The 17410-nt window shown below is 34.6% G+C and overlaps 1 protein-coding gene across 3 annotated transcripts in view; it reads right to left on the reverse strand.

Annotated features, from left to right (window-relative positions):
• PPARG (peroxisome proliferator activated receptor gamma) overlaps positions 1–17410 on the reverse strand; it is a 62505-nt gene that overhangs the window by 23408 nt on the left and 21687 nt on the right. For all 3 annotated transcript variants that reach the window (XM_076345980.1, XM_076345981.1, XM_076345982.1), the window contains exons 2-4: positions 5090–5317; positions 3058–3227; positions 1104–1242 (exon numbers count right to left, since the gene is read on the reverse strand). In XM_076345980.1, coding sequence (XP_076202095.1) covers positions 1104–1242; positions 3058–3227; positions 5090–5309 — 529 coding nt within the window. In that variant the 5' untranslated portion in view covers positions 5310–5317. The remainder of the gene's footprint in view (positions 1–1103; positions 1243–3057; positions 3228–5089; positions 5318–17410) is intronic.

Below are 17410 nucleotides of genomic sequence, written 5' to 3' on the forward strand. Positions count from 1 at the left end.
TCTCTATGTTATGACATTTAATTCCTGTTTTTACTCAACTTTGCCAAAGCAAGGCAGCAAAGAATCTTCATTATGTCCTTCTGTCCAAACATTCGCAAGTAAGTATTTCCACATGAATCGATATGTTAATTTTAAAGTTCAGAGGGACTTCCTTCTAAATTCTGTGCAGGAGAGCAGTATCATGATATGCTTAATGCTATCTGCTTACCTACTGTAAAGAAGGCAATCACAGAACCATACACAATTCCAAACACCTTTGCAATCTAAGACTACAACATATTCAAAATGGAAACGCTGATTACAGTTCACAGATGGGAGGGGATATTCACCTCTGGATGGTGGGGAGGTCAGACAGTGTGCATTACACTGGAATCACAGCTACACACACTATATGATGAGAGGCCGACAGCTGAATGGGCACGCTAAGAAACACTACGCTCCCACTTACCACACATGGGAATCTACGCCCAGATGGGTATCCTAGGAAGGAGGACGACTTTTTTTTTTTTTTATAACAGTACAGGGTCTGGCCCATTCATTTAAAGTATGTTGTGTTCTAGTATGAGGAAGTGTTAAGTTAGTGATGCTAACACAGTCCTCGGTAAGTGTCCTATGCATCAAATTCTAGTTGTTATTTTTCACAAAGTTTCAGTAAATTCTCTAGTCCATTTTTGATAATTAAATTAAGTTTTCCGCTTACAGGAAAGGCATATTGAGCTACAGTATGCAAAAGAGTCTTGTCAGAAAATAAGAAAATGAACTGAAAAATAACAATTACACTAGGAGCATGTTCAGGAAGAACAACCAACAGTGTAATGAGCAAGAAGGATGGAGAGTAAAACCAACTCATATGTTATATTATGTATTATATTGATAAGTGCAGATCTCTACCTATCTGATTTTTATATTTAAAGTAATCTCCAATCGTATACATAGTCTCCTAAACTCAGAGGCAATCTCTCTGATACGTATTTCTAAACTGCCTAGTGTAAAGAAACAGAAGACTCTAGATGTTAAAGCACCACATTCAGTAATCATATTAACATTTCATGTTATCTTTCAGATGAAACATTATTGTTTTAAAATATGCTGTGTGCACTTACCATTATGTGACATTCCAACAGCGAGGCATTTCTGAAATCTGCAGTATTGACATTTATTTCTGCTTTTCTTATGGATGCGGCAATTAAGATCACACCTGTCATAAATTAGCTTTAATCTGATTGTTCTTCGAAAAAAGCCCTGAAGTAAACAGAAAAACATGTAAAAGGATGCAAGAAACTGCCAGTCTCACTCTATACACACAAAGCGCCTTTCTGTATACACACTGAACCTAACTTTGGTTTAGACAGATTTCCAAAGGAAGCAAGGCTCATGTGATCATATTGCCTGCTTATCAGTGCGCTCCTGTTCTGATCTTATTAGTCATTTTCAACCTAGTTTGACAGAGGGCTAAAAATCTCAAATAGCTGAGGAAGCTTATGGGAATCAATGGGGTTTAAAGGACACTAGGGACGTAAGTTGAGAGCTCTACAGACGTGCTGAGCATGAAGAACACTGTGCCAAAGGAAGCAAAGCTCCATTTGTTCCACTGCTCATTGGACAATTTGTTATAAAGTGAACACGAAATTTTCAAAATTTAAAGTTCACTGCCAATGTAGGCAATTTTTTTATAAATCACAACAAACCAAAAATTCTGCCAGCAGCAGTTTGATCTCAAGTAAATAAAAAAGGTTATGGGTTATCTCTTTGTGTAAATTTTCTTTCCCAACTAAGTATTCTTTTGTTCTATTTCAAATATTTATTTTCCTTTTTGAGCCTGAGTGCTTAAAGATAATTTATATTTTTTCATCTATTCTATTTCTTTGTTTTTGCAAAGTGTTGAACAAATTTTGGAATATTTATTTCTGGGTTCTATTTTCTAGGTTGTTTTATTTTCTAGTTTATCTCCATTGTTTGGATATTACAAGTTTGCAAAGTACATTGGCACATGAAAAATCCAAAAACTTGGTGCTAAACTCATGGAAATTATTGCACAGAAGTCTTATGAAGTCTTATAAAGAGAGAAATCATTATGGAAATTCACAATTCTGCCTTTTTACAGTTTAAAGAAGCTTTCTCAGATCACTCATAATCAATTAATAAAGTTTATCCAAATTTATCATCATTCGTTCCTTGTAACAATTTTTCCTCACAGTGAATAATAACAATGAAAGCATAATGCCAACTCTTATTTATATAATTCACTGTAATTTAAGTAATCAACAGCATACTTATTGCTTTACGTGTGTTCCTAATTCAGTGCTACAAATTTTATTTAAGCTCTGCATTGGGTCTTTCCTATTAGTTATTTTCCTCAAGATATTGAAAACAGAGAAAATGGGAATTTCACATTAAACTGTAATATTTTTCTTTGAACTCAATGAATTATTATTAATGTCTTTCTCTGGCATTTCTTTTCTCATTCTTGAGGATAGTCAATTTTTACACCATTCATTTGTCCTTCATGTGTTATAAACACTAAATATCACTGACATAAAAAAACCAACGGTATGGAGTTTTAAAGCAGAAAGCTACATTCTATAATACCATTAGACTTTTCTGTAGTCACCTAGAAGTGTGTAAATTGGGTAAAGAAACTCTAATCAATCAGAATAAGAGAGTCTAAATTTTAAATTGCTCAGAGTATTGAGCTTTGGAGTTGGGCATGAGTCTGCTTTTGCTGCGTTCTATGAATTCAGATTCTGCAAGTGACCTCCAAGACAGCAGGAATGAAATATAATTGCATAATTGACAAAAGTAGAAGACATGCATAAAAAATTTGAATAGATTAGTAACAGGAATGATCAGTAACAGGAATGATAAAAAAGAGAAAATTATATTTTAAAAAACTCCTACTTATTAAGTCATAAAGTATATGCAGTGTATGTGGAACAATTTACGTAAAGACCTAAAACTTTTTTTAAAAAGCACAGATCTCTGATTTTACCCAGTGCTTATTCAGATGAAAATAGTATCAAATCTTACTTGAGAAAAAATACATTTGTGACAACTTACCTTACAACCCTCGCATGCATGCACACCATAATGAAATCCAGAGGCCTTGTCCCCACACACACGGCATTCAATAGCCATAAGGGAGTTGGAAGACTCCTCATGAGGTTTATTGTACAACTGAACTTTTTCTGAAAAATAGGGTGGGGAAGGAGGCTCCATTTTGATTGCACCTGTGTATGGAGAAGATTCAAATGATAAACTCAAAGTATAATTAAATATCTAGAAGAAGAAGAAGCAGCAAGGAGTAATCACAAGCAATCACAGTAAACAGAGACAGATTCATAGGTCTGTTTCATAACACAAAACGAGTAGTAAACAAAGGGTGTAAAGGGATGTAAGCTGTACGCAGCTATCTCACTGGCAGTATATAGGCTGGAAAACCTTGAAGAGGCAGATTCTGATGTAGAAAGTGTATTACAGATTCAGTTTTCAGCTCTGTGGTGTGGAATGATTTGAAGATAGGGATATTAAGAATTTACATATGGAGACCTCATACTTGAAAGGCCTTACTTTTCTCAGTATCTAATCTGGTTGTATTACTTTAAGGTGTTCAGAACTACTGCAGGGAGATGGACTGGAGTTTCTAATCTAGTCTAAACCAAATATTTAAGTATCTAACAGACCTATATGTTGAATAATATATTATTGGATAATATATATAGGATAATATAATATTGGATATTTAAAGAAATTTAGCGCTCTCCTGGGGAACGCTGTTCAACTTTGGATACAGGTTAGAGATTAATTTTCTCTTCTGAAAGTTTCTAATTAAGAGAGCAATTTGTAATATTGAACAAGCTCAACCAACCAAATGTGATCTCTTTAAATCAATCATTACTGGTCATAGAAGAAAGCTGTGACATTTGACACTGTAACATTACATCAGATCATGTCTCAGGAGTGATGTAACAGACATAGTATTACAATAAGGTGAATGTTTTTCTTTTCCAGGCTGGCTACACTATACAAACTAGAAAGTTTTCTTTCCTATATAAACTAGGAAGAAAAAAGAACAGTGGAAAATTATCTAAGTAAAGACGAAAAGGATTTATCCTACCTAAACTCTACTGCACTCTCTAGCTTGTTATTAAAGTGTTATGGACATTTCTAAGTAAACAAAAGAAAAATAAATTACTAGTGGGAAACATGTCTTTTAATTCATTTCATAAGTAACCCAGAAGTACACAGCACCTGCTTCTCTGTACAACCAAAATTAAATACCACAATTTTCCTAGCAAGAATTCCCTGAAAGAATTCCTGTACACATTCCTACAAACAAAAGTGATGTCAGATCTAACTAGGCTAAGTGGATCTTTAAAAAAGTTCCAGGTACAGCAACCTGACATTCCTACTTTGAGCAGGAATGCAGTAACAACTTATTTAAGAATAAGTCATTTCCTTTCTTAAAAGGAGAGTTCTGTGTAATTTTTTTTACTGTAACTGATGAAAGAGGGGCATTTTTCATAGTATATAAATAATACTAGCCCATGAAGCTCCAAGGTTATGCCTGCATTAGGAACACTGATAAAAGTTACGCCAACGTTGTGACTCAGATGTAGCCAATATTTCTACTCCATCAGTTTCTTAGTTTGGAAGGTAAAAGCTACACATATTAATAATTAATGCGCTATGTATGCTGGGGCATTTTTTAACATCCAGGATATTTATTCTGCATTGTGTGCACAGAACTTCAAAGGACAATTTACACACAAGATACATGAACAGGAAACTGAAGGTTTCAGAAACAAATGGTGGGGTTCATGTGTCTAATAAAAAGTGTTTAATGTCATTTTGGATACTTTATGATACCTTGCCTAATCTCCAACTGCTGCTCTGGAAGGGTCAAGGTCTGCTATATGTATTCTATCTTTTCTATCTGCCCTGCAAGAATATCTCATGGACATCTCTGATGACACAGGATACCAGCATCTAGGCATCCGAATACTTCTAAATCCTTTTGCTGATAGTACACTTTCCAGAGAACGAAGCAAATGTGAACATGAAGGAAATACTAAAAAAATTAAAAGCATACTTTGGCAGTCCTGGAGCTTGATATCATATTTATAATCAATGCTTGTCTGATCAGTTCTTGCAAGAGGAATATCTTCATAGTGCGGTGAAGAAATGCTTGAAAAATCAACAGTGGTAAATGGCTTTATGTCAAAGGAATGTGTATGATCATCCATCGCAGACAGATCCACTGGACTAATTCCAAAATTAATGGGCCAAAACGGCATTTCTGTGTCAACCATTGTAATTCCTGAAAATACAAAGAGAAAAGACATTTTAAAAGAAGCTAGTTATCTCTGTAATGAGTTCGGGCCCAAGCTGAGTTCCAAGTGTCTCATGTCCAAAGGGTTGAGATGCAAACTCACAAATCAGGTGCAGGTTTTAGGGGAATGTTTAGGCCCCATCTATCATTTGGCTTCAGTTTGTCACCATATAATGCATTAGGCTGTATAGTAACATTGCATTGATAACACTGGGCAGCTAACCCAGCTTTGAAGTTCTTCTTAGGAAGGCTCTGACATCTCATGTCATAGAAGCAAATCAATGAGATTTGCTGGCATCCAGGGCTCAGGCCAGCCTTAGAACAGAATGGCTGTCTTAAGTATGCTACTAGACTGAACTGACCTGATCTGTACTTCAAAAGGCAGCAGAGACAACTAGTGGGCTCACAGAACAGTGGTTCAGTTAGATGAATAACTGACAAAAACATATATGGGAAAAATAACCACCTAAATAATTATGAACGGCCAGATGAAATACAATTGCATTTTAATAGTATGTTTTATAGAACATTTATGTGCTTTAGGAAGCATGCAAGTCATTAAGACAAACAAACAAACAACAGTGATGTGAAATTAAAGCAGCATAACTGGGAAAAAAAATTCTTTTTTCTTTTTAAACAGACAGATAACACTGACTTTAATTGCACCTCTCAATAGCATGCATATGAATAGAATTAGAAGTCTTCCACAATTAATTTTTCAGTTTTGCAAATTCTAATCATCATTCTTCCCAAGTGCCTGAAAATCTTAAGGTTTTTTATATTAAGGAAAAAAAAAAAGTAGTTGGTATTAAATAGTGGTGATTTTCTTCCAAATAACCAGAAATATCTAAAAAACTTTAGTCGTTCAAGTATGTCAAAAGTTTTATCCTAGAGTCTTAAACCGAAGGCTCAAGGAAATTTAATTTATGACTTTCCAAATTCCATATGTATTTGTGCAGATCTTGAAAGTAGTAAACAAATAAAAAGCTTCAATCTGCAAAAATCTTCAGCAAATCAAGTGAATTTAGATTGAGATATGTTCTTCCGAGTCCTGTTCTGACAGCTGAACCAAAATCCTTGATTTAGACATACTTCAACTATGAAAAGTTTGTAAGTAACAGCAAGTGTAAAACACTTACTGTTTTATAACTAGGGTCTGTCTTTTTCCATGATTTTTCCATGTCATTTTCCATGATTTATAAAAAGAACATTCTAATCTAAAAATAGACTAGATGTTATGGAACTAAAATAACTTGGTCACTTTGGCTGTTTAATTTGGACTTTAGACCCAATCAAGTAAGTAGCCTTTAACCTCTAGATAACAGGAACTTTGATTTGATCTACTTTGAATCAAAACTACTCTGTCACACTGCCAAAACTGTTGTTGCAAAATGAATATAATGGAACAGACCTGCTCTATAATTTTGAGATCATCCTTTGTTTTGACAGGCCTACAGGTAAGTAAAACAGTGACTGTCTTCCCCATCAACTATGCTGAAGTGCTAAGGTAGTAATGGCTAGAAATGGTTACAGTTCTCTTAATCTTCCCTCAGGAAAGTCACCATCATTCTTCAGCTTTTTAGGACTTGCAGCACAACCCTTTAGTTCTTCTACCTTGAAAATTGACAACAAAGGTTGTAAGATACTGTTCTTATTCTTAAATTTCAGATAAGAAATTTTCACTGCAGTGGGAACAAAAGAGATGCTGCTGTATCCCATGCTGCACAACATAACAGCTGCCCCTAGTAGAACAAAAGAGGAACCTATAGCTCCTTCATACTGCCACTCCTATTACTACGTGACTGATAAAGTAGAGTCCTGTAAAGCAAACAGTGTTTAAGGGTGAGCTGTTGGCAAGGTTACCCTAATGGTCAGCCAGCTGCCTACCTTCCCAAAGGCTTGAGCCATTGGATGGGATATAGAATGTCATGTTATCCTTAATGAAAGTAAGATCTGCCTACTAGTAAACAACAGAATTTCTAACTACCATAAGTGGAAAATTATCCGGTGAAAGTACATTATAGGTTGTCAGAGTACCTTGGTGTTATATAGTATCTTCCAAATAGTCAATTTTTCTGTAAGCATGAAGTGCAAATCCCTGGCCATAAACACTGGGAACCGTCTTCTGTAAAGAGATTTCCAAATAAAGCAATAAAATAGAATAGACTCCTTCTTAAGAGTCTATTTTTGTAATTAACCACACATCTTTAAAAAAATAAAATCAACAGACATCTAAAATTTAAACATTGGCTTATATTCCTTTAAGCAAGTGACATTGAGAGTTATGTCCACTTTGTATCTGGAGAGCTGCCTCAAGGGTGAAGAAGAAGGATGCCGACAGGCATGGTCCCGGTTATAGCCCAAGTTCATCCTGTGGAGTCCATAGGACTCCATATGCGCAGGTGCACCCACAAGGTTAGTGTGTGGCCAAGAAACAACTGCAGGCAACCATGTCATCGGAAGGCAGGAGGACTCATACTGACAACTGCCCTTGCACAGACACCTCCACTGCACTAAAGAAGCAGCTGAAGAGGCTTGAGTACATGCTTCAAGGCAAGCGCAAGCTTAAGTCACTCACTGAATAGAGAGATACTTAGTCATTTGCCACTGATCTCAATTTTTGTATTATACACAAAGCAGGTGTTAAAATTAAACAGTTTTCCTGCACCATCCATAAAACCTCTATAGAAATATTCTCTCAATCTTGAGGCGTTATCACTTTGTATTTTCAATTTAAAAGGCTTCAGTTTGCAAACCACTGTGAGTTAAACAGCAAATTAAAGCTAGTCTATATGTCACTTTATGACACAGTAAATGACTGTGATGTTTTGGAGAATTTGATTATGTATAAAGTGATTAATTCTATGAAACTCCTGAATCATTATAACACAGCGCGTGCATGAAATTCACTATGTACAGATATACTACAGCTTAGAAGGACTTGGAGAAGCATGTAAGTCCAGAGGTCTGGCTTGCTAGGCACAAACTCCAAAAGCTAAGAGGGTATAGTAATTCTTTAGCAGGAATTTTGTTTTCATAGTCAGCACAGCTAACTTGTTTCAGCAAAGTCTACCAATAATGCCAGAGCAGTTTCATGGTAAAAGTATTTCTAGCCTAGAACTGTGATGTTTTAGATTTTTATTAAGTTTTAGAAGAAGCAAAATAAAAATAAATAAATAAAAAGTAATCTGTCATTTTAACAATCACTTAATATGGGGGATGATTGTGTTTCATGCATGGTTTTTTCCTTACTAATTGGTTTTTTTTCTGTGCATCTGTTCACATCACACACACGTTCTGTATGCTGGGAATAGAGGAAATAAAAATGCCAAGATTACACTGAAGAGGAAAAACAGGGAATTGTGGCTGCACCTATCAGCTACTACAGGTCACAAAGTAATTCCATTTTATCCTACTCATATTTCTGCTCTAAGGTAATAAAATCCGGAATCAGCAGCCATTTACAATTCTTTGAGCAAAAGCCTATAAACTCCACCCCTTCCAGAGGTTAACTGCCCATGACTAGTAATATCAGTTCTTCTGATCTTCAGGCAACTAAAAAGGCTTTGCTAAATCGTTCCACTACAAAAAATGTCTACTTCTAGTTTTGAAAAATTGTTATGTTGTCTATATTATAGTTTCATCTAAGATGTCCACAAAGGTACCTAGCAATGATACTACACATGTACACATACACGTATATACACAAGGGTGTATATCCAAAGTCTTCTGTTAAAGTATAAGGTTCTGACATGGTGAAATGCCTTAAGTAGATAGGATTTCCTCCACACAAAAAAAAGGTTTGCATGTACATTTTTAACTGCTTTCCTTCCATTGAAAACAGTTAACTTTGGCTATATTGTAAATCTAAATTGATGAGGCCTTAGCTCTGTATGATTTCCATGAAATTTAATTTCCACTCCCAGTCCCGCACGAACCTAGGAGGGCTCATGAACATAGACTTTTAATCTAACCACAGCTGAGAAACGTTTTGTCTCTCAGGCCTCACAGTTAACAACGTACATCTCTTCTGAGGGATGTAACATTCTCCAACAACAGCACCACAAGACAGGACAAGATGGGTATTTATATGCCTGTGTGTCTACGTGGGGAGAAATGGAGAACACGTGGCTTCTACCTAATCTTGGCTTTCCTCATTGCTGTATAAAATAAAGCAAATTCTGTGTGTTCCCAGCTGTAGGGACTATATTTCTACTACTTACTACAACGTCTGTGCAAAGAGGCGGTAAAGGATTATTTTCTTACTATATTTAATGACAACAAAAGGACTAAAATGTTTGACTTTCTCTTATTATACACATATTTCTGATTTGTTTGGTTAAAAAAAAAAATAAGGCAGCAATGTCACCTGGTATACAGATATATCAATCAACAGCTGTTTTTCAAAGATGCCAGTAAATTCAAAGTTGCTAAAGGAATCTTGAAGATGTCAATGCAATAGATTCTGTACTGTAAGAATATCTAAGGTCAAACTAATCAAACTAATCACAAGACAGCTGTTTTGTGCTTTTTCTATTTCTGGATAACACGATGCATATTATAACATTTATGTATACAACAAAACAGCTAGGCGTCAGTGATCCCAGATTAATATTATTCATAAGCATTTCTGAATTATGAGAATTTTCAGATTTGCTCAGGTTTTGGATATAAAAATCAAAGTATTTCATTACAGTTTTAAAGTTCGAATCTTCACATATGACTGCTAAGTCTTAGTCAAGTTATGGATATCCTGTTCAATTTGATAAAATTTGCTATTACACTGAAAACAAAATAAATTTTACTGTTCAGACTAATTTATATTATAAATACTAGAATGAAGAAAACCTTTTATGTGCCAGTTTTATTCTTGCATTATTGAAAACTAAAATGTGAAAACTGTTCCTATGTTTAATAATTAGTTTACAAATATTTCTATTTTGCATGTAACTTTACTTGATTTCTGCTGTGTATTTTGTCTTTTTCCCTCCCCACAAAAGATGAATGCCAACATTTCCCTCTGGGGGGGAAAAAAAAAAAAAATTAATTGTAGTCTTTTCATGGCTTTAAAAAAAAAAACCACACCACCAAAACATCCAAAGCATAAGTCCAATCAACAGACTACTTCAGAATTCTTTCATAAAACTTACACATGCTCATGTGAGATCCAGGTAAGAAAAACATAACTAACATATTGGTTAAAAAGATTTTCATGTGCAAAAATCATTCTCAGCCAGCAAAAGACTATGCAGAATAGTAGCAGAGATATTATTCACATAAAGTCAGATGAATGTGCTATAACATTTAACCATCAAGAAGACCAGAAGTGAAAAAGAGAATGCTACTGAGATAACATTAAACATTGAGATATTAAACCAGTTGTTATAACTCCCTTTACTTGCATTTAATCTCATGTAGCCAATTGCTAACTATTATCTACAAGGAAGTAAAAGAAGGCACATGAACTCATCTGATACACGTCTCTATTGACTATCAGCCATAGTGACAGCTTACAGTTAGTTAATCTGCTGCTGATTGTGAGAACTATCATATCATTAAGTTACTTCATTCAGTAGCAATTGCAAATTGAATTGATTTCCAATTCCTAAGAAAGTTATTCAGTGCATTTTTTATATTAGGAAAACATAAAATATAACATAAAGAGATTACCATGGTATGAAAAACATCTTGGATCACAAGCTACTCTTTACCATAAACACTACCTGTGCTCAGTTAACCTGAAAGGCCTGTTGCACTACATTCTAGACACGCTCTTTCCAGACAAAACTACCAAAATATGACCCTAGAGGTATTTAATGAAGCAATCAAAACATCCTAACCTCATGCGAGTTAGAGAAAATCAGAAGAAAAAAAAATAGTTAAAGCCTCTCAGCTTTGAAACATTACTAAAATCAAGGCGATGGTATAATTATACTACATGCACAGGTATAAATATGGACAAATATATACATGATGTAAATATTGGGTTTTTTTTTTTAATTAAAACATATTTCATGGAATAGTTTGAATTTCATCTTATGTATAAATGTGTCAGAGTTTGTGAAGTAAACTCATATGCAAGTGCTGCAGAACTTAATGGGACTTTTGACAATTAATTTAATTAAAGCAGGCTGAGACCATCTCTGAAATAATGTCATATATAAGATGGTAAAGATCACATAACCATTCCTAGCTTTTAAGAAAAATTTAGAAATGGTGAAGGGTCAGCTTGATATCCCCATATATTTAATTTATTTATCTACTTAAGAGGAACAAGAAAATGTTTTATGTGTGCCTTGCAAAAACACATCTACCATAAATGACGGCACCACATCCACTGAATTAAAGACCTTCATTGATCTGTTAGAAGAGAATGCTGCAAAAGGACTATAAGAAGAGAAAGGACAGTCTTGTGATAAAACAATTGCATTCCCCTTTCAATAGCTCAGTTCTTTCATTGCCTCTGACACAGAAATTCTATGTGGCAATGGACAAGTAGTTCAAGCCAACATTTTCATCAGTGCTGTTTTCAGGTCCTAAATGTGAAGCATAGGGTCTGGTGATACATTGGGTTCAGAAAGTGATTAACTGATATCTCTGGAAGGTGGAGATGGTCATCAGTTCTAGTAAGACTTGGAAAAATGGTATCACTCTGTCCTATTCATTGTTCTTCTGGTTATTTAGAGAAAATTGCATCATCTTACTGCATTTACTTTTGCCTGGGGGAAAAAAAAAAAAAGATGCTACTATTTAGACTTTTGCCTCAGTTCTCCGCTTGTCCAGCGAAAGAATATTATCTTCCCTCCCCCATTCTCTGTGTTATCATTAAAATGACAATCTTCTTCAGCAGCGATGGTATAACCCTACAAATTTTTAATATTCCTGATTATGTCTGAGTACAATGAAGTTTAAGCCTAGTTTAAGCCTTTAGGAGACACCTTTTTCAATCGTGAAAATTATATATTTTTCATTCATAGTATCTGTCATTATAATGGACTTTATCTAATAGACAACATTTGCATAAAATAAAGGTAATTTGGTTTTGGATAAACCAAAGTATGTGAATTTTTTCTATATTTCAAACAATGACACAAAGCTCTTGGACACAGCCCATTTAATACATTAAAACAACTACTGTATGGTCTGCAGGTTCTTAAATCTAACAACCACTCCATAATGTAGGACCCGTAATACTTTGTGTTCTGTTGCTGCAGAGTCAGCAGAGGGAGCACAACATAACTAAAAAAACCCTCTTTCCAAGAACTCTGCTGACACAATCAGTGATGCTCTTAAACAAACAAACAAGCAAAAAAGTACATAAAAAGAGCCTTGTTGGCTGATACCCCCAATTCAGTGTGTGACAAAATCAGTAAGCTTCAAACTGCAGCAAGAAAAAAAAAGTAACAGCAAAAAGCTATAAAGACTTGCTTTAAAAATTCCATCACAGAATTTTGTATTGTTATGTTTGCATTACCAAAAAGCAGAGATAAAAAGGATTTTTTCTTTTTATCCATGCACATATTCAAAACATTGGTATAATTCAGGGCAGAAATTGTTTTGTTTATGTGATGATGTGTACGCTGAACAGCAATATATTGGTAGGACTTAAAGTAGTTACCCAAAGCAGTCTTTTTCCAAGCAAACTACACATTAGAAACCACTATGATTGTGAGAAAAGGACCCAGGCTTACTTAGACAACTGATAGAATAAGTACTGACAAAGTTTTGTATTGTAAATTCAAATGGTTTTTGAAAACTCAGTATTGCCTTTCAGCATTCCTATACTAGAAATGTGTATTGTAGCAGGAACGAAAGTACTTCTGCATGCACCTTGGAGTCAAGCACACTCCTGCTTGTACCACTGTCTCAGCAGACCTGCTGTTTTTCTTTTCAAGTATGAATTTATCAAAAATATTTACAGGAATGAAAATTGAGCTCACTGCAGAACAAAAGAACAAAACTTTTATGGATTTGTTTCAATTAGAGAACTCTAAACTAAAGCTCCCCACCCCCCTTAATTTACCTGTAAAAACAAAGAAAATACCTAGTGTCTTCTAGCAAATGTTGAGCATCAAAATCAGCTCCATAGTAACAAGTGACTTAGTGGAAGAAGTAAGTTCATAGATGATTTGGTGCACTGCTTTTAACGTCAGCCCTGACTTCAAGCACAAGATCAAGACAACGGATGACATTTTCTTCTCTGTTCCTCAGATCCAACCCTCAAGCCATCTAAACATGGCCCAAAAATGAATGTGTCTATTAGGAAAGATACCTGACAATACCAAAAAGATGCCACATAGACAATATACTTTTGAAAGAATGGGAATAAACATTCCATATAAAAACAAGCCTAGTGGTTCTAGACAAAATGGTTTTGTTACATCTTTAAGCAGAGGAGGAGGGATGTATCACCACTGTGGCAGGGTGCAGCCAACAAGCACACCTCAGGGGTTAATCATTGAGTGGGAGGGGTATGAGCTTATGAAAGTCTCCTTTTACAGTCTGCTGTACTAACCTGCAGAACCAGCACAGGACCAAAATTCTGATAGCAAAGAAAAAAAGCAATAAGCTGGGGCTGAGTGGAATGTTAAGGGTGTGACAACAAACCAGATACTCCCAGGAACATCTTGAAACGCTGCCACCAGATGCAGGTTTGTGTCACATCTCCACAACGCAAACCAAGGAGGAGTGTTGAAGACTGGATGGCTTAAGAGCCAAGCTGAGAAATCCAAGTGATGCACTGTGCAAGGGCTGCAGAGAACAGTGACACCGAGGTCCTTCAAAAAGCCAAATAAAAAGTCAACCCATTCATCCTCTCAGCAAGGCTGCACAGTAAAACATCAGAAGAAACTTGAGAAACGGTGTAAATCCAAACACTTGAAAAGGCCAAAAGCAAGCAACTCATAAATCAGTAGGAAATGTATTTTATTCCTATAACTGAATTATAACTACGAGCTATGATCACTAAAAGCACAGTCCATAAAATTTACTACAATGTTTAGGAGGTAGCTGTTAATAGAAACAGAAAAAAAAAAGCCCATTCAGGGAATAATAGAGCTGTTTAATTTAAAATATATTTTCTATTCTGTGCCTATGGAATTCACACAAAATAGTAAATGGCCTGGGTTCTTATTTGAAACAGCAGCATTTTATATCCTTGCAGCAACATAAACCATTCTAAATATAAATGCAAATGAGAAACAAGCTCAAAAATGCCACAGGCTACTCAGATATGCTACAAATTCTACCATCCTATTTTAATTATTTAATGTAGGGTTTGTTGCATTCTGATACTGGATAGATATCGATGAAACTAAGTTTTTTCAGGATATAAAAGAAATCAATTGCAAGGCTGTGCTCAAAAACCAGCTTAAATAGAAAATGAAAATATTGGACAATGAAAGATAGTTGTATAAGAAATACTGACTTACATATCTGAAAAACTTTGTAGACAGACAGCTCAGATTTAAGAGGAACAGCACTTCAAAATCATGGAGAACATAACTACAAAATTCTGGAAATGACAGGGTGTTGGGCTCCTGGTGGTAAAAGACTGACTACAATAGAAATGATAGTGTTCTACTACTGTCACAAGACTGACAGAACACTGACCTGTAAAGATAATTTCTGCCCTGTTAACTCAGAGTCAAAGTTTGTGGGAAAGGACCCTCAAATTGTTCTTAGAAAGACTTGAGCAGAAAAACTGCAGTTTTCTAGTTACAGGCAGCTGCAATCCATGCTTTGCGAGGCGCCATGTATGGAAACTAAAATTAATCCTGATGAAAGACTTATCTTCCAATGCTTTTTGTTCAAAAATGTCTTAAAAATACCTCCCACTCTTCAAAAGAGAAATGATTGTTATTTCGTTCCATTGAACAATAAAAAAAAACCCAGAAGCATAAAAATCTGAAAAATAAGATATCATCGGATTGCCAATATAAAAATCAGAATAAACGTCTACAGAATTCTAATGGGCAAAGATCATATATCTGTATTTATGATATGCCTACTTGCATTAGTAGAGCTCAAATCTGGATCATTTTGGTTTTGAGGGATTTGAGGAAACCAGAAACAAACAACATGTCTCTAACTTGCACTGGCAATATTGTAAAACTATCTCATGATATTAAATGTAGGCGTTACTCTCTATGAATCATTGTGATTTAAAAAAGGATACTGATAGATAGGCAATGAATCATATTCAATTTTGTAATCAGAAGAAGTTGGCTTCTTAAGAGAGACCTTTGCCCCCTTTGGCAAAGCATAATAACTAAATGTGCCAAGCTACTAAGGAGTAGGCTGTCTCTTGTCATGTAAGTGGCCTCATAAGACCGAAGGAAGTAATTGATTTTAAAATATACAAAAACATGCTGTGTTGTATACAAGATGTAAAAGCTTTATCAACTAGAAAGTCACAACACAATTCAATTGACAAGAGCGTTAACATTCTGAGAACTGTACTTGGCTCTGAGACTCAATGTACCTTTTATAACTGGCATTTCTTTATACTGGGCAGACGTCGTATTACTCAGGTCTAGTGAAAGTTTTACTAACTACAGGAAATTCATACAATTCAAAAACTTCATATTTGTGCAGCTTAACCTACACTATTTTTTAAAAATTCTTCTTCTTTTTTTTTTTTTTTGCCACTGATTCTAGTATGAGAGAACAATCTGCTTCCAGATTCTTTGAAACTGGATTCTTGCTATGCTAAATAAGGTGACTAAGACAGTGTTCCAGAAATCTTTCCGTATATTCCAAAGATATAAAATAATATAATTTTTACTTAATTTGAAAATAAAATGTCATATCATATAATGAATATAAGCTCTTTTTATTAACAGTAACAAAAATAGAAATTAACAAGGAATTAAGAAACCTTTTCATTCCCTAAGTTTTCAGTCAGATTTATAAGTTCAGTGCATGCCATTAAAAGTATTTTAAGATAAAATTCCACATTCAGAAGTTTCATATGCAGACTCAGTGCATAACCTGTGACTGTGCTTTCAGATGTCAAACTTGTTTTGAAGTCAATAGAAAGTTTTATAGCTTCAATAGAGATTCAGTGTTTAGGCCACAGTTAAGCAAAACACTCACTTATATGCTTTATTTTGAATATTGTATTATTGCTAATGGTATTTAAACACCTGCATTAAAAGTTAAGCACTTTTAAAAACTCAGTTCCTGGCTAAGGAAGGACTTCTTTAGCTAGGGTATGTTATTAAATTACATATTATACACATGTATACACACAAATAAATCAATGTATGTTGTAATACAGATGCATAAGAAATTAGGTTCTCATAAAATGCCATATTTTCTATGTAAAATTACTATTTCTCACTAACCACGGTGACAACACTGTGCCCACAGTTAATAAAATAAACTCACAGCTACCATGAAACACTAGTTGCAATGTTTAGCCAGATGCCTACTGTATGTGTAAAAGGAATAAATAGGAAACAGCACTGTTCCAAAATATTCAAGCATAATAGAAATGCTATCTAGTAAATTTATACTGTGCTCACACGTGATTCATTATATGAAAATTTGCAAATTCCTCTGTGGCTTCATAAGCCTTCGCGAGATTATCAAAGATTTAAGCATGTAGTATGGCAAAAAATACAAGAAGAGATGTGTAAGCACTGCAGCTATTTACATGACAATCTGATGCTCCATTGTTTATTTGGTTTCATTAGGTCATTATCACTGTGTCTTTTAATATACTAATCATGGACTCTATTCTTTAAAAATGGCTCTTAGTCAATACTTATCAACTAAGGTACCAACTTAGCAAGAAATATTAGAACAGATGTACTTCATTATGGTATACAAATCTGAATACAAAGTTTGTATTTCTTTTTTAAATGTTAATAACTTTAAAAGTAAATGTGTATTACGTGCACAATATTGAGTTAATTTTTTTCTTCTAAGACATCTTAGGTGCAATAAATTTTATACTAACACTGAAGAATTTTTATAATATTAATACCTAAATAACCACATAAAGCTTTCTCAATCCACTTAGTAGTAGTAGGGAATTTATTGAGATCTTTTTACGGATGCATAATACTGTTGGTA

The sequence above is a fragment of the Aptenodytes patagonicus genome, chromosome 8 (assembly GCF_965638725.1).
Source record: "Aptenodytes patagonicus chromosome 8, bAptPat1.pri.cur, whole genome shotgun sequence".
Taxonomy (NCBI): domain Eukaryota; kingdom Metazoa; phylum Chordata; class Aves; order Sphenisciformes; family Spheniscidae; genus Aptenodytes; species Aptenodytes patagonicus.